General features: G+C 42.0%; 1 protein-coding gene, 1 long non-coding RNA gene and 1 pseudogene across 2 annotated transcripts; all 3 read left to right on the plus strand.

The window, feature by feature from the left end:
* The first annotated feature begins 1249 nt into the window (after positions 1-1249).
* LOC117508626 (claudin-8-like) lies at positions 1250-2419 on the plus strand. Its single transcript, XM_034168425.1, has one exon. It carries the CDS (start codon positions 1299-1301, stop codon positions 2172-2174), a length of 876 nt encoding a protein of 291 aa, XP_034024316.1. The 5' UTR covers positions 1250-1298; the 3' UTR covers positions 2175-2419.
* Positions 2420-5606: 3187 nt separating this feature from the next.
* On the plus strand, positions 5607-7023 carry LOC117509252. Its single transcript, XR_004560334.1, has 2 exons — positions 5607-5725; positions 5976-7023. It is a non-coding gene; the product is annotated as an uncharacterized LOC117509252 (long non-coding RNA).
* Positions 7024-19046: 12023 nt separating this feature from the next.
* LOC117509253 lies at positions 19047-20012 on the plus strand (annotated as a pseudogene).
* Positions 20013-26573: the final 6561 nt, after the last annotated feature.

The following is a 26573-nucleotide window of genomic DNA, read 5'->3' on the forward strand; positions in this document are numbered from 1 at the left end:
TTTAATGAAAGACGTGCGGACGGGTCCGCGCGTCGGGACGCAGCCGATGCGGCGCGGCGGCACAGGAAAAACACCTCCGTGTTGATAACCATTTGTAAAATCCAGGCGGCTTTTGATGGCTTTCAGTGGAGTGAGTATATGAGACATTGTTTATCAGCTGGAGATGTTCCAACATGTCCTCAAGGCTTCCAACAGAGGTGTTTTTCCTGTGGCGGAGCGTCGCGGCGGCTGCGAGCCGACGCTGCAATCCGCCTGCACGTCTTTCATTAAAAAAATCTCCTTTAACAGTGGAATATCCGGATAAAATGCTGAAACCGACTTCTTCTGAAACTTCTCTGTTCTCTCACGACGTCCTGGATCAATAAAGCCTGAAATGTGGAGGTTTTAAGCTTGAAACAGGCTGATGACGCCGCCTGAGAGCGCTGCGCGACGTCTCGCACCGTGAAAAGTCCTTAAAGCGACAGAATCACCTCAAAATCTCTCATCAGCTGTTAAAATTTTCACTGAAGACCAGCTTAATTCTTCGAACCATGTCCACTTCGATGTGTCTCACAGGTTTAGAAAAAATTTTGATCAAACAAAGCGCCAGTCTCTCAGCAACTTCTCAGACAAAGGAATTCCGACGAGGGGCTGGACGACTCCTCCCACAAGGAGTGCTCACAGGCGAATGACGTCACCGACAGGCGTGGAAAAACTCACGCATGCGCACGAGGGTTCAAGCATGTCTGACATAAAAACATATGAATGAAATCCATATAGTTTTTGAAAAAAATAAAAAGGACCTATACTTTACGGACAGCCCTCGTACAATGTACAGCAGTGATTTTTCTTTTTGTCTTCTGAGTTATATTTATTTGGGTCATGTTGCTTTCAATTACTGTATTTAAGGCCTTTAATTTGTTTTTAAGTTGAGGTCACATAATTAAAACCTCTATAAGGTTGTAAGCTTGCTGTTTAAAGGCACTGTTTCACTTTACTTAATTTTAGCTTATGAGATAATTTCTTTATAGTAGTTGTGAAACTGCAGCTTCTGCTTTTGACACAAAATGTACTGAGATAAACTTTGATTAACATTTGATAAATTATATCAACCAGATGAAACAATATTCTGAGAGCAGTGGTTGTATTTGCACAGAAGTGACACTGCTTAGTGTGTCGGTATTTACCTCACCGCCTGAAAGCGGTTCAACCAGTACGGCGACTTTGCGTTATTAGCATATTTTTGTGGGTCTATAAGGACTGACTTGTTTTTCTGTCCAGCTTTATTTCTTGAACTGTGAAAGAGAAGCCAAGGCACGATGGCGTCATACACTGCTTACAGCGGCTACACCAAGCCGCATCTATCATACACAGGGACTTACTATGATGAGAAACAGCCTCCATCCGATGGAGAATATCCAGACTCTGTGGAAGAGGAAAAAAAGAAGCTTGAGAAGCAGAAACGTCGGAATGCCATCTGTTGTGAGGTTGTGGCTCTCATCATCGGCTTCATCGGACTTATCGGTGTGGCAGCCGTGACAGGCCTGCCGATGTGGAAGGAAACAGCCTTCATTGACGCGAATATCATCGTCATGGAGGTCCGCTGGGAGGGCTTGTGGATGAACTGCTTCCGACAGGCCAACATCAGGATGCAGTGTAAAGTCTACGACTCTCTGCTGTTCCTGCCTCCAGACCTTCAAGCTGCTAGAGGTTTGATGTGTGCCTCTGTGGCCTTGACCACCTTTGCCCTCATCGTTTCCGCAGTGGGAATGAAGTGTACCACAGTGGTGGACTACCGGGCCAGAACCAAGCATATTGTTCTGGTGTCTGGAGGTTGTCTGTTCCTTATGGGCTGTGTCACCACTATCATTCCTGTGTCCTGGACCGGCCATGTTATCATCAGAGACTTCTACAACCCACTACTCATAGATGCTCAACGCAGAGAGCTCGGGGCGGCTCTTTACATAGGCTGGATGACCTCAGCCTTGCTGCTTGCAGCCGGAGTGATCCTGCTGTGTCGCCACGCTCCCCGCACCCAAGATCCAGAAGAGAGGATTGTATACACCGCAGGCGAAAATGTCTACCAACCCTACACTTACCAACCGTACATGTACCAACCAGGGTACAGCTACCAACCTCCCTACTCTGTACCCCCTCCAGGATCTGTGGTATACACACCAAGTCACTACCAGTGAGGGAAGTGGAACAGATCATTTCTGACAGTCTTGTGCCTCAGACTGAGGAAAATTAATGAACTTGTATGAGTAAAGCTTCTCACTTGAAAAAGCCAAATGTTTTATTAGTTTCTCAGAGAAAAATTTTGTTTAAAATAATATACGAGGTCTGTGAGAAAACTATCCGACCTTTTTATTTTTTTCAAAAACTATATGTATTTGAATCATATGCGCTTGCATCAGACAAGCTTGACCCTTCGTGCGCATGCGTGAGTTTTTTCACGCCTGTTGGTTGCGTCATTCGCCTGTGGGCAGGCTTTGAGTGAGCACTGGTCCACCCCCCTCGTCGGATTTTTATTGTTTAGGAATGGCGGAGCGACTGCCGCTTTGTTCCATGAAAATTTTTTCAGAAACTCTGCCAGACATCCAGATGGAAACCGTTTGGAAGATTCAGATGGCTTTCAGTGAAGATTCTATCTCTATCACACGGATTAAGGAACATTAAAACTGGATTAAGAACGGCCCACGGCGGTGGAGTGCGCACTGCGCCCAGAGCGGCTATCGACAGGCTGGAACGAGCAGATCACTTCCAAATTTAAGGCTCTGTTGATGCAGGACGTCGTGTGACTAGCAGAGAAGTTTCAGAAGAGGTCGGGATCAGCACTTTATCGACACATTCCACTGTTAAAGGAGATTTTGTAATGAAAGACGTGCGGACGGATTCGCACATCGGGACGCAGCCGCTCATGGCGCTGGACAAACAACACCTCCAAACAGCACCTAAAGTGCTGATCCCGACCTCTTCTGAAACTTCTCTGCTAGTCACACGACATCCTGCATCAACAGAGCCTTAAATTTGGAAGTGATCAGCTCGTTCCAGCCTGTCGATGGCCACTCGGGGCGCGGTGCGCCCTCCGCCACCGTGGGCCATTTTTAATCCAGTTTTAATGGTCCTTAATCCGTGTGATACCGATAGAATCTTCACCGAAAGCCATCTGAATCTTCCAAATGGTTTCCATCTGGATGTCTGGCAGAGTTTCTGAAAACATTTTCATGGAACAAAGCGGCAGTCGCTCCACCATTCCTAAACAATAAAAATCCGACGAGGGGGGTGGACCAGTGCTCACTCAAAGCCTGCCCACAGGCGAATGACGCAACCGACAGGCGTGAAAAAACTCACGCATGAGCATGAAGGTTCAAGCTTGTCTGATGCAAGCGCACATGATTCAAATCCATATAGTTTTTGAAAAAAATAAAAAGGTCGTATAGTTTTCTAACAGACCTCGTATGTGTCAAATCTTGATAAATTTTGAAAAAACATTCAAACTGCTTCTGATAGTCTAATAATTTGTAGATATACAGCTTCTGCATACCTGCCAATATTTGAATGTACCAATGTTAGACACCCACACCTGACTGCGAGCGCCAATGGTGCGAAGCGTAACTAGGGGGGTCTATGGGACTAATGGCCGGCCCACACACACACATGCGGCACGCGGGACATGGGGGTAAATGCTGCCCATTGTGGGACGGTTGGCAGCTCTGCTTCTGTTGAAATGCTCTTGGAGAAGAAATTATACACTCGTCCTTCATATGCTCTAAATTATTTGAGTTTCTGAATTTGTGATGTATGTAGTTTGTCAATTGTGTGCTACAATAAAAGAATAACTTTTAGAAAAGAGATTTGCTGTATTTTTTTAAACTGTCTAATCAAAATCAGTGAACTTGAATTAGAATAAATCTTTTACTTTTTCTTATAAGTTAGTATTTTTCAATGTTTATATATATATTTCACTTGCTACACAAATGGCACTGTTCTTTTGTCTCCATTGTTTTCAGTGTGGAAATGTATTGAATCTGGTAAAGCGAGAATTCCCACACAGCTCCACCTTCAATGCAACTGACAAGAGATTTGATTTCAGCTCAGCCTGTTTTCCAGCTCGGTTCATAGTGAAGTCGCCCCACAGTGAAGTCGCCCCAGGTTAAGTCACCCCACTCTAGTAACACAGTATTTCAATTCTGATATGTTCATGTAATAATTATTTATACACAGCAGTGGCATAATACACTGTTCTTACTCAAATTTAATTATTTAAAAAAAAGAGCATGATAGCTGGAGTGGAGTGACTTCATCGAATAAAGTTGGGTGACTTTACCTGGACTGGGCTGAATTCACCTGGGATGAGTTCGCAGTGCGGTGACTTCACTCTCTACCCTGCAGCTCCAACATCCAACAACCAAATACTTTCAGGGGAACGCTGGGATTTTTTCAACCTGGGCTCTATTTTTATATGGTTTTGGGTTGATCTTTTGTCATGTAGTGTTTGGTAGCATGGTGAGGATTTGGAGGTAAATATATATATATTATATACATTTAATTGTGGTAACGTAATAGTTTCACCTTGACAGTGATGAACTTAAAACAAATGTGTTTTATTTGAATTGGGACCGCCCATTGTACATGTGCAAGGTGACACACGGTCACAGCCCCTGTTCTTCACCGACAACTTCTGCTGCAGGGTTCTACTTTACAGAGACACGGAAAGCTACTGTAACTCCACTCCTTGGTGAGTATTCGATATTGTTATATTTTAAAACACTTGCTGTGAAAAGCCCATGAAGTGAGATGAATTTCACTGTCAGTGAAGTCGGACATTGTGGGCTAGCTAGCTATGACACATGAGGGAGAATGAGGTTTGACTAAGTGTCTGTGGCCTGTCCTGGTGCCAGACAGATTTGTGGGGTGGGGGGCTTGCATTGCTCTGAGGGGAGCACTTTGTTTTTCAGGCCACAAGTGTAACATAGAGCCTGCACGGGACTATTTTCTTCATCCTGCAGCCGCTCCTAACCTCCCCGCTCCCACTGAATCTCAGACCATTACTGCCTGCAGCCGCAACGTGTGTTGCCTTTCACACCAAATGCATTCAGGGCATTAAACGTGTCGTGCATCGCTCTACAACCCATTTTCAATGACAAGTGTCACACAAATAGCACAATGCAACAAAAAAACAAGCTAGTGCGACAGTGTGCACCACCACTTGTTATCAGGCCTTGATGCAGCCACCGTGGTCAAAGTTCAACCGCTGCACACTGTGATGTAGCTTTGCTCATCCAGTAGAAATGAGGCATCAGGCCAAACATGGAAGACGAGAGAGTGCAGAAATGTGTGTCAGAGGAACATCAGAAATGCTAATTTATACACAGCAGTTTTCTGGAAAAAAAATGCTTACAGTTTTTTTTTACCTCAAGATTAACTTGATTACTGTACATTTTGAAGTTAAAAAACATTTCTCGTTACAAAACTTGTAATTAAGATAGTTTTAAATAAAAAATGATCTGTATCCCATCACTTGCACTGAATATATTTCTCATTTTTTGCAGTTTCATAACTGGTACCAAGGTACTGGAAGCAACCTCTGAGTGATTTAAGTAATAGACTACCTACTTAAGGCTGGGACATGATCTGTGCCATTGTCACATGTTCAAGTTTAATTGTGCTAATTGTCTTTACTCTCATTTTCAGGATGTTAAATGTGGAAATGGAAAGAATGCAGTCTAGAACTAGCTAGCAGGTATTTGTTGCTGCAGCATTTCAGGCAGACACATGGGTATTTTAGGGGCAGTTATCACATTCCATGTCCATACAGTTGCCCTTGTACGTTTAATACATGAAATAGCTATTACGTCACACATACAAAAGTCATGCTAAACACACAACTCCAAAGCCATTAGAAACGTCTCCATTCCAGTGTCTTGTGTGTTCTTGCATAGAACTGGCAATAGAAAGAGTAACATGCCTGTACATTGTTGAAAATGTTTCAGGTGAATGCAGATTTCTTGCAGATCACCACCAAGCTGCTGCAATCAAAGCTCCTGTCACAGATGCACCACTTCTCAGACAAGCTGATTCAGATCTTCCAGAGCAAAGGAGGAGTTAAAGGGCAAAAGATCAAGTGCATCCTGCCGATGACAGACTCTGTTTGTATAAATGCATCAAACAAACTTTCACTGTATTGTGGTGAAATGTTGACCACACTAAATGTGCAGCGGATAACAGAAAAATCATTAAAATCTTGATAAATTTGCTAAATTTACAATAATTGATGTTTATGGCATACTTCACAATTGTGATGGATTAACCACTCAAAATTCCAAGATGGCTGTCTTTTTTCTTGATGGCATACTTTGCAAATCAATCAGCAATCACTCTTTGTGATCAGTATTTATCAGGTCAGGAACGTGTCATTTCATTGCTTAGTTTTGATGCAGATGAAGTTTCCAAAAATAGGATCCATTTCAGCGCGCACACACACACACACACACACACACACACACACACACACACACACACACACACACACACACACACACACACACACACACACACACACACACACACACACACACACACACACACACACACACACACACACACACAGAATGTGTGCTATCCTCACCTAGTTTGGCCTCTGAGCCAACAGGGTTTGCCGGGGTGTGGTACACATCGGTGTGAGTTGGGAGTGTGATGAGGACCAGTGCCAGAAATCCATTAGAACAATGTCACTTGCTGTTGAAACCAAAGTACTACTACTACACCCCATGCATGATTAAAAAATAAATATCAAAGCACACAAAAACTACTAAAATATGACAAATCTACACTACAAAATAAACAAATTGGAGTAAAACCTGACAAGCATTCACTGTGGATAACAGGAAAGAAACACAGGATAGAATATTAAACTTGTACAAGCATGTTACTACTTTATGTATATCCTATTTTTTCTTGAAAGGCCAACAGTTTCTTTACACAGGCCATCACACTGATGAACAATTTAACCTGCCAAAAAAAAAAAAAAAAAACCCTCACTAATTCATATACCTCATGTACAGCTCAACTTCAATCTGATTGTCTGTTTCACACATTTTTTTCGGTTATTCCACTTTTATTTTTTCTTGCACATTTAATTTGTGCACATTTAATTTGCACATTGTATTACTGTGAATTATTCAGTGTTTCGTGTATATTTATACATGCTGTACAAAAAGAGTGCAGCTGAAACTGAAGTCACCTTGTTTTCTGTGGATATTTGGCAAATAAAAGCTATTCTGATTTTGAAAACCAGCTCCCATGATGTGTTTTTTGATGGAATTTCATGTGGCTGAATGATCAGAATTGTTAAATACAACCTTGGGAACACATGATAATTTTGGTGCTTTTCTCATAATTTGCCTGCTTCTGGTATAAAATGGATTTCATCCATTCCACTACAGTCTCATTGTGTTTTGGAGAGGCAACGGTGCATTAAGTCATTACAAGTTAATTGCCGATTTGTCAATGAGGGGCTTGTTTCACTGGTAAGCAGAAGAATGGGCCTCTCATTGATAATTTACTTTTATGACTCAATAGAGAGAAAGCAGTAAACTTCAATGGCATCGGATGAAGCTTTCCTAGAAGTCAAAAATACTGCTGTTCCTTGAGTGGCCTCTTGAGGCTGCCTCCAGAGCATGTTCCCATAGGACTCCATGTTAAAATGTCCAACTTTAGAGCAGAAATAAACATGTTTACAGCCTGATACAAATAACAGTTTTGGTCTCTATAGATAGTTTCCTCCTCCATGACAACTGTACGGGAAATAATTCTTAGTTTAAGACCTTTTAAGCCATCAAGTTCTGTATAATTGTTGGTATAGCTGCTTTCAGTGACAGCGGCTGAGCGCAGTGTCTCCCCCTGTTGTACCATCTGACCACAACACATGGCTACTCACTGTTGTGTTTGGTTGGAGTATTTTCTTCCAAATACCTGGAACAGTATGGCTTGTTGTGTAGTGAACCGTCCTAACAGATCATCTAAGATGTCTCTCCTGCAATATTCACACAGAGTGAAACTTTCGTCAGCTTTAATGCTGTATGCTAACAGCGTTAGCTGTTTTACAAGCTGTCAGTTGCTTCATCTGTTAGGTTCACTTAATGCACAATTAGTGAGAAAATAAGCGTCCCATAACTGTTCATGTCCACGCCAAAGCAAATCATTAGGGGAAACCCTGTGCAAATCGTTATGAGAACTGCCATACAGTCCCCAAAAATGTGATTTAATAAACACAATAAACACCCAAACCGAGGTTAGCTTGTTAGCTGTTTCAGACTCGAAGAGAGGCATTCATGCATTAAGTTCATTGTGAATCAGCGCAGTCACTGATGCCAACATGGTGACGACCCATACCACGGCACAGACATGGGCTTCATATCAGCTGTTCCAGCTCTCTATAGAAAACCTACAGGTGATGTCACACAGGCTTTATCCAGAATATAGACAGTTTGTGGCAGAGAGCAGCATTGCCGAATGGCTAGGAGGCTAAGGTAAGTGGCTAACTGTATAATTGGCCATCTGAAAAAGTTTATGTACATTTACTGATGTACATTTAAGCTGAATCTCAATTCTACCCCTTGGCCCTTCCCCTCCGTTTTGCGCGGGCATGAGAGACAGAGGGTTATCTCAGTTCTTTTTGGAGCAAGGCGGAGGGGTAGGCGGAGGGCTACAAACCCCTTCAAACAGAGTGAATCTGGATGCACACTCCATTTGGAGGGGTGGGAGGAGCTTACCACTGTCTCCAAAGAAACAAACGTGGCGCCCAGAGCTGCACAAATGTAAGTGGGTTTCATTACAAATTACGCTGTTTAGAAAGTTATAACTTGCCAAAAATCTTTACAGGCAGTTGTCTATGACAGCAAAGTGCATGCTGCTGGATGCATGTTGCGTATATTGTCGTTCTGAAGAATATCATAACTTCGCTTGTGCGCTGAGGCGTTATAATGGACATACACATGAAAGCTACGATAATACACTTTTATATCTCATAAATGGAGAAAATCGTGAAAAAGGATAAGCACGTTAATTTGTATGTTCATAAATCTTTAGATTATAGCGACCCCTGCTGTTGGATTTCAAGGTCTGTAATGTGTGTATTCTGTAAACAAACAGGGAGCCCTGAGCAAACTCGTCTCCTAATAAACTTCAGGCAGAAAATGAGGAGAAGTTTCACCAATGGGAGTGAGTTGGAAAATACATACACACACATGTATATGTGTAACACATAACCTGAAATACAAAATGTTGTAACTTTGCCCCAGTACACTTAGAATGACAATGTTGGGATCTAAAATGGAATTTTTGGGGCCACGGAATACAATGGAACCATTCTTAAAATGTCTAAGACAAGGCCCTAATTCATCATATTTCAAAATGGTCACATGAAGTATCAAAATATCCATAATTCTGCAATACGGGCACCTAGAGGGACAATTTTGTGGTCTAAAAAGACATTTTGAGGGCTAAAATACACAATACAACCACTTTCAAACCTCTAAATTGGGGCCCCAGTTAACATAATATTCTTTAAATGTCTGCCTAAATGATCACTTTATCCATATCTGTGCAATAAGGGCATCTTGAGGGACAACTGCGGTGTGTAAAGTGACATTTTTTGGGGCCAAGTAACAGTGCAATATCTAAGCAAGGGCTTCAATTAACACATTTTGAAATGGCTGCTAAATCATTATGATATTGCAATCCTCTTTGGGTTAACTAATTCAAAAACTACTGTTTTGGATGTGTGGTAGAGGTGTAATGGTCTTTTTTGTTTCAGATTGAAAAAAGATAGTTTGACTTCCAGTGCACAATCTGCAATAAATCTGTGTTAGAAAGTCAAGCCAGTGCAAACCTTACAACAAAAGGATATGAAACCATTCATATCCTTTATTCATGAAGCCAGTGAGGCAAAAGGCACAGTGACGATAACAGTGCCTGGGCAAAATGTGCACATTGAATGCCGCAAAGAACATCATAGGCAGTCCAGCATTGTGGCTCGCAAAAGAGGAAATGAAGCTTCTGTGGAGAGGACACACAAACTGAGGTCTGCTGAAAAGCCGTTTGACTACAGGAGAAATAGTCATTTTTGTGGAACAGGAGATATTTGTGATGGCAATAAGAAGAATTTTATCCTCACATATGTCAAGACATATGACCTCAAAACTACAGCCTCAGTTGCATGTGAGGACAGAAAGGATGACTGGAGTTTTAAGGTGAAGTTGTGACTGGAGTTTGTCTTTGACTTGCCTATAGCAGATGCTGTATACCACCAGGGCTGTAATGTGAACTTTAGAACTGGTAAGTACGTAGATATCTAAAAAATATACCCCTGATGATGCAAGTACCAGACATTATAAACTTGGTTGACCAAGTTGAAATACCCCAATCATAGACTATCTGCAACAAAGTGATGAGGAGCAGATCACAGTCAATGACCAAATGAATAGCTATCTGGCTGGCACAGATGCTACAGTTATATGGCTTTACTCACATGAAAGAACAGATATACACTTTGAAAATGAGATAATAATCACTGAAATCAATGGCAAAAAATGTGGTTGTAATGTGGAGTACTGCCTCAACAATTTTGCATAATTTCTGCGCCTCACCAAAACAAGCATGCCCTGAACATGAGAAGAAGAAAACAGTAGAAACTGCTGCAAAGTTGATCAAGAATGACATATAGTCAATTGTTCAAGAGACGGACAGTTAAGCCTGTGTCCACCGAATAATGAAGGATGAATAATGAGCCACTCTGCATGTTTTTTGTTTTTTTGTTTGTTTTTTTTGCTACGAGAGGGTTTCTTCAACTATCATGGGAGAATAGTGGCTCTGAGTGGCTCTTAGAGGCATTATCTTCAGTTAACGAGGCTCCTCTCTGAGCGTGCTGCTAATTTCAAGATGTTCAAAATTTAGAAACAACAGTGTGGGGCAGTTTTTGTATGAATTGCTACAACGACATACCCCTCGCTCACACTGCTTCCGGTGTTACCGTTGTGGGGTACAGATGCGGGACCCGCAGAGAATCCAAGTCATTAAAAAGATACAAACCTCTCTCAGTGGCCATGGAGCTCTGCTGCTGTGGTTACCGAAACCCTGCGGCGCTGCAGATTTCTCTGCAAGAGGTCTATCCTTGCGGGCTGCTGGAGCGCTCCGCATCAAAACAGCAAGCGTAGTCTCTGGACCTGTTGCCGGAGTTGGCCGCAGCTCTATACAGCAGACGGGGCAGTGTGAGTGGCCCGCTGCGGCGCTTACTGAGCCTGCAGACTCGGTAAGCGCATCAGAGGCAGTGAGAGCAAGGGCTTAGAGGCATGTGTGTGGTGCTTACAAGGCTGCTAAAAGCCCATTATCCCAGTGCCTGGCAGCTATGCAGGACCTGAGAGGCTATTTTTGGAGCAGCTGCCCTCTTGCGCACACAATTCCACCTGCTCTGTTCGCTGGACGCTGTATTTAAAATAATTATTTTGTAGCAGATTAATCATTTTCTGCCAAACCTTGGATGCTGAAAACACCTCTAATCACTTCTGGAATCACAGAGGACTGTTTCATCTGGACGCTTTTTCCCTCTCTTCCTGCTCCATGTGGAATGTATTTTGAACAGCTAACTATTAGGTAACTATTTTTAATGTTTTTATAGCTTTATAAAACAGTTCCTAGCTGTAAAGGTATGTCTATGGTTGATTTAATGTCTTGTTAATGGATCACGAGCGCCGCTGTGTGTGCGCACTGAGGCAGTGACTCGGCACGCTTCACACGAGCATTTAGGCAGAACACCAGCTCACAAAAGAGTGATTTTTCAGTCAATAATGAACGAACACAAAGTTAAAATTTGGATGACTGTGTGAAAGTGGATGTGTGTTTAAAGCCATGGAAGAAATAACTCAGTGAAGCCACTAAAAGCAGCGCAGAGCTGTGCAGCAACACAGGAGAGTGCGCAAAAGACTGATTTTGAAGACATAACACAAAGTTAAAAGTTGTATCACTGTGACTTGTAAGCCGCAGAAGAAATAAAGAAATTTTTTTTGAAAGTGATCCACATGAGTTGCGGCAGCAGGTGTATGTAATTAAAGCGGCCACCTCATTGTGTATATAGAACAGCAGCGTGCACACCCAAATAAGCGAATCTGCAGAAATAAACAGACGAATACAAAATTAAAGGTGGGATCATGGTGTGAAAATGACTGTGTTTAAAGCCAGGGAAAAAATAAAGACAGCAAGCCACGGATGGAAAGGAAGCCAGTGAGAAGGAGCACAGATTCCAGCAATGCAGAACAGCAGCGCGCACAAAAGAGTGATTTTGCAGAAATAAATGGACAAACACAAAGTTAAAAGTGGGATCACGATTTGTGTTTAAAGCCACAGAAGAAATAAAGCCAGTGAGCCGCGGAGGCAGCAAGGAGCACAGAGGCGGCTGTCCAGGAACCCTTGGTTCGGTTACAGGTAGACAGCAACCTGGCGCACAACGCACAACCATGGGACTGTACTGGAGCGTCTATTTTTGGACTGCATTTAAAAAATGTGACATCTTTAAATGTTGCTGTGAATTGAAAACCCACACTTTAAAGGGACCATGTGTGGGAGGGCTGAAGGTTTGGACCAAACCCATGCCTAAACGTGCACCAACATCGCATTATCATGGCACTATCATGGCACACGTGGCTGATGCGAGCCATTTGAGGCTCTAATGACAGGTCAGTTGTGGCTCACTAGAGGCTGCTATGTGGCACATGCGGGGTACAGAGAGGCACATAGAGGCACCTTAGTAGCAGACACATGATAGATGAAAACGTGGGTCATTCTTCTAATAATTGCTGACACACCCATGTGTGGCTCATTATTCATGGCTTATTATTCAGTGTGACCCAGGCTTTATCCTGAATGCAAAGAAATGGAATCCTTGGCTCAAGAAACCACTTTCCTTCCCAAGTCTCTTCAAACTTTACTTGAGAACATATTCACAAGTAAGGAAGGGAATAGTTATTATGGTTTCTATGGTGTTAAAAACCAAGTATATTCATTGATAGGTACGAGGTCTGTGAGAAAAGAATCCAACCTTTTTATTTTATGCAAAAAATATATGGATTTGATTGATATTTTTTACGTCAGCCAAGCTTGAACCTTCATGCGCATGCGTGAGCTGAACATCAGCAAGAGCTGGACATCAGCCATTTTCCGTCAGATTTCACTTTTAACAAGAGATTCTGTCATGGAAAGCCGCGCGGAGGCTTCGCGCGTCACGACGGAGCCGCAGATGGAGCGAGACAAAGGAACACCTCTGTTTCGGAGTGCCAGAGGACAAGTTGGGACATGCCTATCTCGGCTTTCAGTGCTTACCAGTCGAGTGAGTATAAGAGAAATTGTAGAAAGCTGGGCTTGTCCCAACTTGTCCTCTAACACTCCGAAACGGAGGTGTTGCTTTGTCTTGCTCCATCAGCGAATCGGTCGTGACGCGCTAAGCCTCTGCGCAGCTTTCCATGACAAAATCTCTTGTTAAAAGTGAAATCAGCCGGAAAATGGCTGATGTCCAGCTCTTGTGATAACCAGAGAAATTGCTCACGACGGTCCTGGCTCCACACAGCCATCTGTTTAGAATTGATGTGGTGGTTTCTGCCTCTCGATGGCGGCTCGGAGCGCGGCGCGCCGTGCGCCATTGTGGGCAGTCCTTAAAGCTGTAGTAACACTCCTTATTCTCTGTGAAGCCCGTAAAATTTTCACCGAAAGCCAGATAAATTTTTCGAATGGTTTCCAGCTGCCTGTCTCTAACAGTTTCTGAAAAAATTCTGATGGAAAAAAAGGCCAAATCATTCCGCCATTTCCTTGCAATGAAACAACTACGAGAGGGGTGGACCAGTGCTCACTCAAAGCCTGCCCACAGGCGAATGACACAACCGACAGGCGTGGAAAAACTTACGCATACGCATGAAGGTTCAAGCTTGGCTGACGTAAAAACATATGAATCAAATCCATATATTTTTTGCATAAAATAAAAAGGTCGGATTCTTTTCTCACAGACCTCGTATACTGTTTGTGCCATTTCGTAAATAGGTCTATTTACAAAATACCACGTTGAGGCTTCATTATTCAAGTACAGTTTTACACAGTCAAAGTCATATTCCATGCAAGGAAATGCCAAACATACCACTGGAAGTGTTGATATATGTTGCAGAATTTGAACCTTATACATCAGTAAATATATTTAGGAAGTATATAAGGAAATACGTTGCCTATCCATTTATCACTGCAACATACCAAAGTAAAATGTCATGAAACCTAAATTGCATTTTAATTTTCTCTTTTATCCATTAGTAAATTCTCCAAATGCATGTCAAGATCAATTCTTTGTCAGTCATACATTTATAGCTTAACTGGAGGCAGCTACGATTTTACACGTACTGCATATGAGTCCTGCTTTGTGCGAAATTCAGCCACATTTGTACTATGTGTGAAGGGGTCCTTAACATTTTTATTTGATGTTACACATTAAAATAAGTTAAAAAAAAAAAACATTGAGGGCTTTTTACAGGTGTTTATGCTTAGTTCTACCAATGGTCATTATTTTCAGGGCGTTATATGACTGCAGTAAAGATTGGGTTAAATCCCACAACTGACTGATTTTACTTGCAGTTTAAACTTTTATTAATTTTTTTTTTATAAATTTTCGCTGTGAATGTAAAAAAAGATGGCGCTACTGCGGGTAGCTGCGGAGTAAATGCCGTGGCTGTAGAGCCAGGAGGAGACTTTCTCAAAGGAAGAGGAGATATTGGCCATATCTGCCTTCCATTGTGATGGGGAACGTAAAATTGCTGGCAAACGAAATGGACGAATTAACATCACTTGTGAGGAGTGACAGTGTGTTTCGTGAGACATGGCTGCACAACATCAAACCGGACTGTAATGAGATTATCCAGCTTTCAGTTGGTGTGAGCGGGCTGGAGCTGTGCTGATAGTGGCAAAAATATAGGCGGGGGGGTCGCTGTCTATCTCAACAACAAGTAGTGCAATCACAGATACATTACGGTGAAGGAGCATGTGTGTAACCCAGGCATTGACCTGCTGGCAGTGAGTCTTCATCCTTATTATTTACCAAGGGAGTTTTCACAGGCTATTGTCCTCATTGTTTACATTCCACTGGCAGCAGATGCATTACGGGCCGATGACATCATCACCTCTGCGACAGTGAGGCTACAAACACTGCACCCCAGTGCTTTCATTGCCATCTCTCGGGATTTTAACCATCTTGCACTTCCCACTTTCAAGCAGTTTGTGGACTGTAAAACAAGAGAAGTCAAAGAACTCTCACAGTACTGCCTGCCTCCTCCAGGTGAGAGTAAGATAATCAACCTGCTGTATCCTAATGTCAAGGAAGCATACAGTGCCACAGCCCTCCACCCCCTTGGCAAAGCAGACCAAAGCCTGGTTCATTTAGAGCCAATTTATATCCCTGCAGTCCGGCAGCAACCTGTGATCACCAGAGTGATACGAAGGTGGTCACAGGAGGCTGAAGACCATCATCATGGATGTTTTGAGGTGATCGACTGGGATGTGGTCTGTGATGCACAGACATTGAAAGCACTATGGATTATATCAACTTCTGTACAGACAATATCATCCCATCCAGGACTGTGTGCATTTACCCCGACAACAAATCACGGGCGACCAAGGACTTCAAGATGACACTGAACAAGAAGAAGGCTGCATTCAGGATTGGAGACAAGGAGGAGATGAAGAGAGTGCAGACTGAACTGAAGGGGAACATCACAGAGGGGAAGGACAGTTACAGGAGGAAGCTGGAGAGCCAAGGTCCAGCAAAAGAACATGAGGGAGGTATGGAAGGGGATGGGAACCATCATTGTTCATGGAAAGAAGGTGGACCAGATGATGGAAGGAGACCTACATGAGGCCAATGAGCTAAACCTGTTATTCAACAGGTTTGACAACATGGTCTCTGCCCACCCTTCCCCCAGTTCCTCTCAGTGCTCCCCCTCCACTGTACACTTGCCTCACACCTCTGTTATTACCATCCCCTCTTCCCACCAACCTGCCCTCACTTCCCTCCCTCCACCATTCCCTCGCCAGGTCGCCCCCCCCATCACCATCACTCCTCTGGAGGTGAAGAGAGAATTTTGTCGCCTGTGTCCAGGAAAGGCTGCTGGTCCTGACCACCTCTGCCCCACAGTGCTGAAGGGATGTGCTATCCAGCTGTGTGGGATTTTCCATCACATCTTCAACTTGAACCTGAGCCAGATAGTTGTTCAGGATTGGTGGAAAACCTCAAGTCCAGTCCCTGTGTCCAAGAAGAAGAACCCTTTCATACTTAATGACTACAGACCTGTGGTCCTAACATCATGTTTTTAAGTCACTTGAGAGATCCATCCTGAGGTACCTATGCAAGTCGTGGAATCATTACTGGACCCCCTGCAGTTTGCGTGCCAGCCCAAGAGGCCAAGATGCTGCTTAGGGCTTACTCTCACCTGCAGGAGGCAGGCAGTATTGTGAGAGTTCTTTGACTTCTCCAGTGAGTTCAACACCATCTGGCCTGACCTGCTCAGCGATAAGCTACGTGACATGAAGGTGGAGGCTCTACTAGTGGCCTGGATTACCAACTACCTCACAGGCCACCCACAGCATGTGAGGCTTTTGGATATTACATATGACACTATCAGAAGCAGCTCAGGGGCACCACAGTGGGCAGTCCTGTCTCCCTTCCTGTTCACACTATACACCTCAGACTTCAGGTTCTGGTCACAGTCCTGCCACCTGCAGAAGTTTTCAGATGACTGTGCCATGGGCTGCATCGGCAGGGATCAGGAGAACGAGTACAGGAGTGTACCTGCAGTTCCACATATCTAAGATGAAGGAGCTGGTGGTGGACTTCAGAAGACTGAATACCTGTCCAAACCCAGTTACCATCAATGGAACTGAGGTGGACATTGTAGACTACTACAAGTACCTGGATGTCCACATAGACAACAAACTGGACTGGACAGTAAACACAGATGCTGTGTTTAAGAAAGGTCAGAACCGACTGTATGAGGTCTATTAGAAAAGTATCTGACCTTATTATTTTTTTCAAAAACCATATGGATTTGAATCACGTGTGATTACATCAGACATGCTTGAACCCTCGTAGGCATGCGAGAGTTTTTTCACGCCTGTCGGTTACGTCATTCGCCTGTGGGCAGTCTTTGAGTGAGGAGTGGCCCACCCTCACGTCGATTTTTTCATTGTTTAGGAATGGCTCAGAGACTGCTGCTTTGTTTGATCAAAATTTTTTCAAAACTGTAAGGCACAACTGAGTGGACACCATTCCATAAATTCAGCTGGTTTTCGGTAAAAATTTTAACGGCTGATGAGAGATTTTGGTCTGGTAGTGTCGCCGTAAGGACGGCCCACGGCGCCTGATGGTGATCTGCGCTTCGAGGTGGCAGCGTCTCACCGTTTCAAGTTGAAAACGTCCACATTTCAGGCTCTGTTGATCCAGTAAGTCGTCAGAGAACAGAGAACTTTCAGAAGAAGTCGGCATGAGGAGTTTATTCGGACATTCCATTGTTAACGGACATTTTGTAATGAAAGAACATGCGGGCAGAGTCGCATGTCGGGCTGGACCCGACCGCGGGGGGTCGCGACAGGAAAAACACCTCCGTTAGAAACCTTAACGGGCAAGTTGGAACATGCCCAAGCTGTTAAACAATTTCTCAGTTACTCACTTGTTGAAAGCCATCAAAAGCCGCCTGAATTTTACAAATTTCCTTAAAAAAGTGTCCTTAAACAGTGGAATGTCCGCATAAAGTCCTCATGCCGGCCTCTTCTGAATCTTCTCTGTTCTCTCACGTCATCCTGGGTGAATTAAGCCTTAAATTAGGATGTTTTCAGGTCGAAACAGGCCAACGATGGCGCCTGGAAGCGCTGCACGACGTCCTGCTCTGTGGGAAGTCCTTACACCGACAGAAACACCCCATAATCTCTCATCAGCCATTAAACTTTTCACCGAAAACCAGCTTAATTTCTCGAATAGTGTCCACTCGGATATTCCTCACAGGTCCAGAAAAAATTTTGATAAAGCAACGCGCGCCTTCTCGAGCAGCGTGTGAAACAAAGGAATTCAGCCGAGAGGGCGGGACCACATCTCACTCAAGGCCTGCCCACAGGGAAATGACGTCACCGACACGCGTGAAAAAACTTACGCATGCGCACGAGGGTTCAAGCATGATTGGTGTAATCGCACGTCATTCAAATCCATATAGTTAAAAAATAAATAAAAGGGTCGGTTTATTATCTAATAGACCTCGTACTTCCTCAGGAGGCTCAGATCTTTCAACGTTTGCAAAAATATGCAGATGTTTTATCACTCAGTGGTCTCCAGTGTCATCTTCCACGTTGTAGTGTGCTGGAACAGCAGGCTGAAGGCAGACGACAGGAACAAACTCAACAAGCTCATCAGGAGAGTGGTGGAGGTGTCAGAGAGGAGGATGTTGACAAAACTGCGCAGGATGTGGGCCAACACCTCTCACCCCCTGCATGCCACACCGATGTCCTATCAGAGCACCTTCAGCCATAGACTGAGGCCAGTGAGATGCACCACAGAATGCCACAGGAGGTCTTTCTTTCCTCCATAATCCCCTCCGCAGGATGAATACATAGCACAGTTATTCAGTTACTCAGTTATGTGCAATATTGGCAAACATCTTGTGAAAATGTCTTCAGTCAGTCATTTTGCATAAATTTGTGGTACCTATTGTATAAAAAAGTTTCACTGTTTACTGTTTGGTACCTGGCAAAATAATTTCCTTCAGGATAATGAAGTTTCATCTTACTCTTATGTTGATGGCTTCCAGATAAAGATTATCTGAGAATGTAAATTGAGACTTCTGACTAAACAAAGTGGGAGCCAACAGGAGCTTGTAAAGGTATGTAGTACAAAGAAAAAAGCTCCCCAGGGGATTTTGTTTCCTAGTAACAAGTCCACAGCTTCCACCCCTCCCATCAGAGAGGTCCATAGGGAGTAGGCAGTACAGGTGAAATCAACCTGCTCCTCCTCCGCTGGGAGAAAATCCGCTCCCCATAAAGACCTGACTGCTGCCTACGTGCACGGTATTGTTCGGCGTATACTGGTTTCTGAGGGGATAAAGGGGAAACCGATGGCCTACTCAGGACTTGGAGTTGTGGGTCTTTTACTGACCCTGATTGGATTCATTGGTGCCTCAAGCGAGAACTGGATGCCAATGTGGCGTGGTCACCGCCTTCATTGGACGAGAACATCATTGTGTTTGAGACCCGTACGAAGGCTTGTGGATGAATTGCTTTCGGGCAAGTGACATCAGGATGCAGTTGTAAGGTTTACGACTCTCTCCTGGCCCTGACCCCCTGACCTACAGGCAGCAAGGGGGGCTCATGTGCTGCTCCTGGCCCTGGGCGGTATTGGCTTGCTGATCAGCTTAGTCGGACTGAAGTGCACCTCGTGTATCCAAAACAACGGCCGTGCTAAGCGACTGGTTCTCATCATTGCAGGCAGTTTGGTCATAATGGCTTGCTTGTGCGTCCTGATCCCCGTATCCTGGACGGGTCATGTCATCATCAGGGACTTCTATAACCCGCTGCTGCTCAACGCACAAAGACGGGAGCTGGGGGAGGCTCTCTACATCGGCTGGGTGTCCTCTGCTTTCTTGTTTGCTGGAGGCTGCATATTTATTTGTTGCAATCTGCAGTCTGAAAGCAAAGGTTCAGAGAGATACATCTACTCCAGGAACTCTGACTACTTTGCTTATCCTCCTCAGGCTCTACAGCCCCAACAACTGGTGCCTCCCCCACAGCGTCAGCCACTGTCCAGATACCCCTCTACCTATGACAGCTACTACTCCAGATACCCCTCTGTGCGCAGTGGTGTGGCTTATCTCTGAAGTGAGGTAAAAACTATCGCGCTTACAGTAACTGGATGAGGAAGAATTTGATTTTGGTTCCACGTTATAAACACATTTCAAATTTAACATGGAAAAGTACACTCTTAACCCAGATTTTGTTTTAACTTAAATTTCTGAGTTATCATTAATTATTCTTTCGTGTTTTGTAAAAAAGCATTCTCATTACTAAACTAAATTAGTTGATTGCACTATTCAACTGAAATTTTCGGTGCAATGATCATGTTAAGCAGAGTTAACTTTTTGTCTTAAGTTTCTGTAAGGGAGGGGAGGCGGCTATTTTAAATTCTACCTAGCAACCATGTCAAGTGTGAAGACTCCACTCATCCTGCTGCTTCTGCTCATGGCTTCCTGTGCTCAAATTCAAAACCTGTGGATTTTGAGAGCAACACATAACTTTCTGGTCAAAAGATGATTCATTGAAAATAGCTAAGTGTTTAAGTGCTGCTTCTTCTTTTTTTTTTCTCTCCGCTGTACGCAGTGTACACTTGGCTGTGGTGTTTTTTTGAAAGAAACACTGACTTAAAGAAAGTGGGAATGTAGGCTTCAAGTTAGTATTTGTTGATAACTTTCTGGAAATTAGTTTCGCCCAAAGAGTGGGTCCAGTAAGAACACGTTAGCTAAACTGAAGTTATTTTTTGGCAATAACTCATCATTTGGGTGGCTTTACTAAATCAAACACATTTCAACTGTTGCTTTTTTAACATGCACTTAATTTTTTTTGTTTAGGTTAGTTAATGTATTAAATACTTTTTAAACAAAATTGTAGAACTAAAATCTGTTCATTTATATACAGTATTCTTTAATTCCTTCCCTTCCATACACATTTGTTGAAACACTGCATTATAATCTCAAAATAAAGATGGAGTCGTTAATTAAATTACAAGAGAAGACATTACTTATATTAAGAAATTTGTTTTAACTATGGATTAATAATGTTTATTATGTTATTTGTTATATGTTTACGTATGTTTAACTCAAAATAGTTATTTTATACACCAATGAGAAACCATTTATGTGAACTAATGATTTTGAGTAGCAACTACTACTGTGATTTGTTAATACAACTTAACCTGATTAGTTTTAGATTGTGTAAAAACTAAAGCGGTTTAAGGCAACGGGTTTCCACGCAATTTTCTAGTAAACTCAACTAATTCAGGTTAAGAATGTATTTCAATGAAATATTTCAATGAGTTCACACAAAGTGAAGGGTTTTTTTATACACATATAATCAAAAAGTACTTATTTTTAAAGCAGTCTTTCAGTAATCTTAATAATACTATCCAGTAATATGATTACAGCCCTGCCAAAACAATATTTTGCCTTTATCTGTGAGCCTCAATTTTATGTTTTTTTTTTGTCTTATAATTATGTAAGTGTATGCTGTATATATCTGCAATAACATAAGCAGGACTGGAAAATTTTTGGGTTGTAGTCATTTGTTATTGAAGGTTGACTATCACCGTGAGATTCATGAAACATGCTGCAAAAATTATGGGAAAAAAAAACAACAACAAATGCAAATAATTAATTTATGAAAAAAGAGTGCCGAGCTTTACAAACTAAATATGTTGTGTGACTACCCTTCTCTTTTATAGTTAACATTCCTATATTATAGATTCACAACTTCTTTTATTCATTATCCTGTTTGTTGTCTTTGTGAAATTATGCATCAGACTGTAACCCTGCAAAGTATTCAGGTTTTTATTTGCCTGAACAGCAATGTTGCTTTATAAATGTCATATATTCTTTAATAAAACAGATAAAAGTCTAACTATTTTTTCTTTGTAAGTTGACATTGAAAATATCAGATTTGGGCATATTAGAGCAAGAGAGCGTGAGAGAATCCGAAACATGGTACAAATGTTTGAGGCAACCTTGAATTTGGAATATATATATATATATATATATATATATATATATAATATATATATATATATACGAGGTCTGTGAGAAAAGTATCCGACCTTTTTATTTTATGCAAAAAATATATGGATTTGATTCATATTTTTTACGTCAGCCAAGCTTGAACCTATGTGCGCATGCATGAGTTTTTTCACGCCTGTCGGTTGCGTCGTTCACCTGTGGGCAGGCTTTGAGTGAGCACTGGTCCACCCTCTCGTCGTTTTTTCTTTGCGAGGAAATGGCGGAATGATTTGGGCTTTTTTCCATCAGAATTTTTTCAGAAACTGTTAGAGACAGGCAGCTGGAAACCATTCGGAAAATTAATTTGGCTTTCGGTGAAAATTTTATAGGCTTCACAGAGATTAAGGAATGTTACTACAGCTTTAAGGACGGCCCACAATGACGCACGGCGCGCCGCGCTCCGAACCGCGATCAACAGGCAGAAACCACCATTTCATTTCTAAATGGATCCCAGACCATCGTGTGCAATTTCTCTGGTTATCACAAGAGCTGGACATCATCCATTTTCCGGCAGATTTCACTTTTAACAAGAGATTTTGTCATGGAAAGCCGCGCGGAGGCTTCGCGCGTCACGATGGATTCGCTGATGGAGCGAGACAAAGAACACCTCCGTTTTGGAGTGTCAGAGGACAAGTTGGGACATGCCTATCTCGGCTTTCAGTGGCTTACCAGTCGAGTGAGCATAAGAGAAATTGTGGAGAGCTGGGCATCCTCTGACACTCCAAAAACGGAGGTGTTCTTTGTCTCGCTCCATGTGTTTACTCTTTTTAAAATCATAATGACAACACAAACTACCCAAAATTACCCTGATCACACAGCCACATAAGACCATAACTTCTCCTGGGTTGTCTGGGTGTCTTTCCTCACTCTTCTACTTCTTGCACAGTCACTCAGTTTTTGAGAACTGTCTACTCCATGCAGATTTACCATAAAGTGCCATATTGTTTGTATTTCTTCATAACTGATGTAATAAAGTCAAAAACGTATTCAGTGGCAGCTTTACCATCAGAGAGCCTCGTCCATAACTACCACAAAAGACTGATGTTAAAGGGGCAATACACGGTATTAAGAAAAGGAGTATATATCAGTCATTTGGGTAGTTTGTGTTATGATTTCAAAAGAGTAAACACAGTTGTTTGACAATAAATGACTTCACCCAACCACTAGCCATGAGTGAAAAAAAGCTTTTGTGTTATCATTCATATTCTCTGAAAAATGGCCAAAAACTAAACTTCTGCCAGGGTATATTAACTTTTGGTCCCAACTGTGTGTGTGTGTGTGTGTGTGTGTATATATATATATAATATATATATATATATATATATATATATATATACTATATATATATATATATATATATATATATATATATATATATATATATATATATATATATATATATATATATATATATATATATATATATATATATATATATATATATATATATATGATTTTTATTTTGTAGAAAGTAACACACACCTTGATCACACAACTGAGTTTTTAAAAAAGTGCACTGCCTGGTCCCACTCCAAACAGTGTTTAACACTTTCATAGTGTTAAATCAACTTGATCAACTCTAAGAGTTCATTTAGCAAATGGAACCCCAGGCCCAGCATGTAAACTTGCAGGTGACACTTTTTGTTTTAAATACAGGTGAGACTTAAAACCAGCAGAGTACTTATGACACAGTGAAAGGTTCTTACCCCTCCCCTAATGCCCTAACTGTAACTGAGAAGGAGGAAGACCCACATATCTTAAAAAAGAAAAGAAAAGAAATTATATAGTGTAAACTGAAAAACATTTCACTCATTAAGTGCCACACCAGATATCCAGTGACACAACAACTGCAAACAGAAACAGGGCGGGTTTCACTGCTACTTGGAACGGCTATAAAGTACTTGGCTGCAGTGCTCAGGATCAGAATGTGACAAGACGAAATGATTTTAACAGTTACATGATACACTCCCAGGTCCACGGGCTATGAAAGGCCTAACGGACAACCAAAACAAACCAAAACCAAAACCGTTAAGCACAAAGGTGAACAAAGGTGGATAACTGCCCAGCATCCACTGTCTAACAAACAGTTACAAGTTTAACCGTTGAACAACTGATTCATTCAACAATTTTATTAAATATAATTTAAACCAACAACAAATTAAAAGAGAAGTGGGGGGAGGGGGGGGAGGGGGTGGTTATGGTTAGGGTTGGGGGAAGGGGTTAGTAATAGTGAGATAAAAAAAAAAAAAACCCTGTCACGAAAATTTGACTTATTTTGTGACGGGAGCACGAAAGAAAAACGTGAGACTGGGCTGTATATTTTCATGATGTATCACGAACTACTATATTAAATCAATTTTCGTGATGTCATTGCCTTTTTGCCATGTGATTGGGTTGAAACACTACGTGGTAGCAGTTTAACTCACCGAAGCTGGGCTTACCCACTTCTGATCCTGATGAAGTCAAACTTATTTATAGAGCACTTAAAAAAAGAGGATTGAGCCCAAAGTGCTATACAACAGAAGAAGGGCAAACAGTTTAATATAAACAGACTACATAATAAAAAAAGAAAAAGAATTAGGAAAACTATATGAAACAGAAACAACAGAAAAACAAAAGGCAGCGGGCAAAGAATGAAACAAACAACTCTCATACAGTGTAAAAGCCAAAGTTTTAAGACAGAATTTAAAAACAGACAGTGAAGCAGTCATCCTGACACACTGGGGTAGACCGTTCCATAGCTTAGGTGCTAGGACAGAGAAGTCATGGCCTCCTCTCTGTTTCTGCCTGGGCTATTGGGTTTTGAACAGATACTGATCAGCAGACCTGAGGGCTTGCTGGAGTGTATGGAGTAATTAGGTCAGTAAGGTAGGTCGGGTCAACGCCTTGAATGTAAACAAAAGTACCTTAAAGTTTATTTTAACCTGCACAAAGAGCCAATGGAGGCAGATAAAAGATGGGCTTCAGCATTTTGTAGCAGCTGTAGGTGGGAAAGAGATACCTGATACCAATGTACAAGGTTTTACAATAATCCAGCTGAGAAGAAATATAAGCATTTATGACCTTTTCCAAAACTTACAATGATAGCAAGCCCTTGACCTTGCTTGAAAGGCAAGTATATTTGGGTGATGTCTGCATAAGAATAGAAAAAGATGCCATATTTTCTTAAAATAGATCCTTGGAGAGAGTATACACTGAAAAAAAAAGATAGCCTCAAAGATTGAGCCCTGCAGAACTCCACAATGGAGGGATGCTGAGTTGCTAATATACAAGTACTAACGGATGATTTAAACCGTTCCAAATGGTGCCTTGATACCAGACACAATGGTCCAGGGCGGGAGAAGAGTACAGTTGTGATCAAAAGTTTACATATCCTGGTCAGAGTTTTTTTTTTTTTTAAGCATTGTTACAAGATACAAATACAAAACCTTTTTCACTCATGTTAGTGGTTGGGTGAAGCCATTTATTGTCAAAAACAACTGTGTTTACTCTTTTAAAATCTTAATGACAACAGAAACTACCATACTCCTGGTCTTAATACAGTGTATTTGCCCCCTTTAACATCAGGGACAGCTTGAGTCTTTTGTGGTAGTTATGGACGAGGCTCTCTGATGGTAAAGCTGCCACGGAATGTGTCGGACTTTATTTACATCATTTATAAGAATACAACCGTACGGCTCTCTGTGGTAAATCTGCATGGAGTAGACATGTCTCAAAAACTGAGTGACTGTGCAATAAAGAGAAGAGTGAGGAAAGCCACCAAGACACCCAGAAGATGTTATAGGCTTCGGTGGCTGTGATTGGGAGAGTTGTACACAGTGCAAAATTTTGCATTTTGCATCACCACTCTTAGCGTAATAGTGGAGTAGAGCGGAGAAAAAAAATATTCGTTCACCAAAACAGATCAAATTTAGGCTTGAAATCTCATGTACAGTAGTGTTTCAGAATAATAGTAGTGCTATGTGACTAAAAAGATTAAATCCGGTTTTGAGTATAGTTCTTATTGTTACATGGGAAACAAGGTACCGCAGATTCAGTAGATTCTCACAAATCCAACAAGACCAAGCATTCAGGATATGCACACTCTGATGGCTATGAAATTTGGGCTATTAGTTAAAAAAAAGTAGAAAAGGGGGTGTTCACAATAGTAGTAGCATCTGCTGTTGACGCTACAAACTCAAAACTATTATGTTCAAACTGCTTTTTTTTTAGCAATCCTGTGAATCACTAAACTAGTATTTAGTTGTATACCACAGTTTTTTCATGATTTCTTCACATCTGCGACGCATTAATTTTGTTGGTTTGGAACCAAGATTTTTGCTTGTTTACTAGTGTGCTTGGGGTCATTGTCTTGTTGAAACACCCATTTCAAGGGCATGTCCTCTTCAGCATAAGGCAACATGACCTCTTCAAGTATTTTGACATATACAAACTGATCCATGATACCTGGTATGTAATATATAGGCCCAACACCATAGTAGGAGAAACATGCCATATCATGATGCTTGCACCACCATGCTTCATTGTCTTCACTGTGAAACTGTGGCTTGAATTCAGAGTTTGGGGGTCGTCTCATAAACTGTCTGCGGCCTTGGACCCCAAAAGAACAATTTTACTCTCATCAATCCACAAAATATTCCTCCATTTTTCTTTAGGCCAGTTGATGTGTTCTTTGGCAAATTGTAACCTCTTCTGCACATGTCGTTTATT

This window comes from Thalassophryne amazonica, chromosome 4 (assembly GCF_902500255.1).
Source record: "Thalassophryne amazonica chromosome 4, fThaAma1.1, whole genome shotgun sequence".
Classification (NCBI taxonomy): Eukaryota; Metazoa; Chordata; class Actinopteri; order Batrachoidiformes; family Batrachoididae; genus Thalassophryne; species Thalassophryne amazonica.

Excerpts from the sequence above, each read along its gene's own strand:
- LOC117508626 (XM_034168425.1), top strand. The coding sequence starts at position 1,299 with ATGGCGTCATACACTGCTTACAGCGGCTACACCAAGCCGCATCTATCA.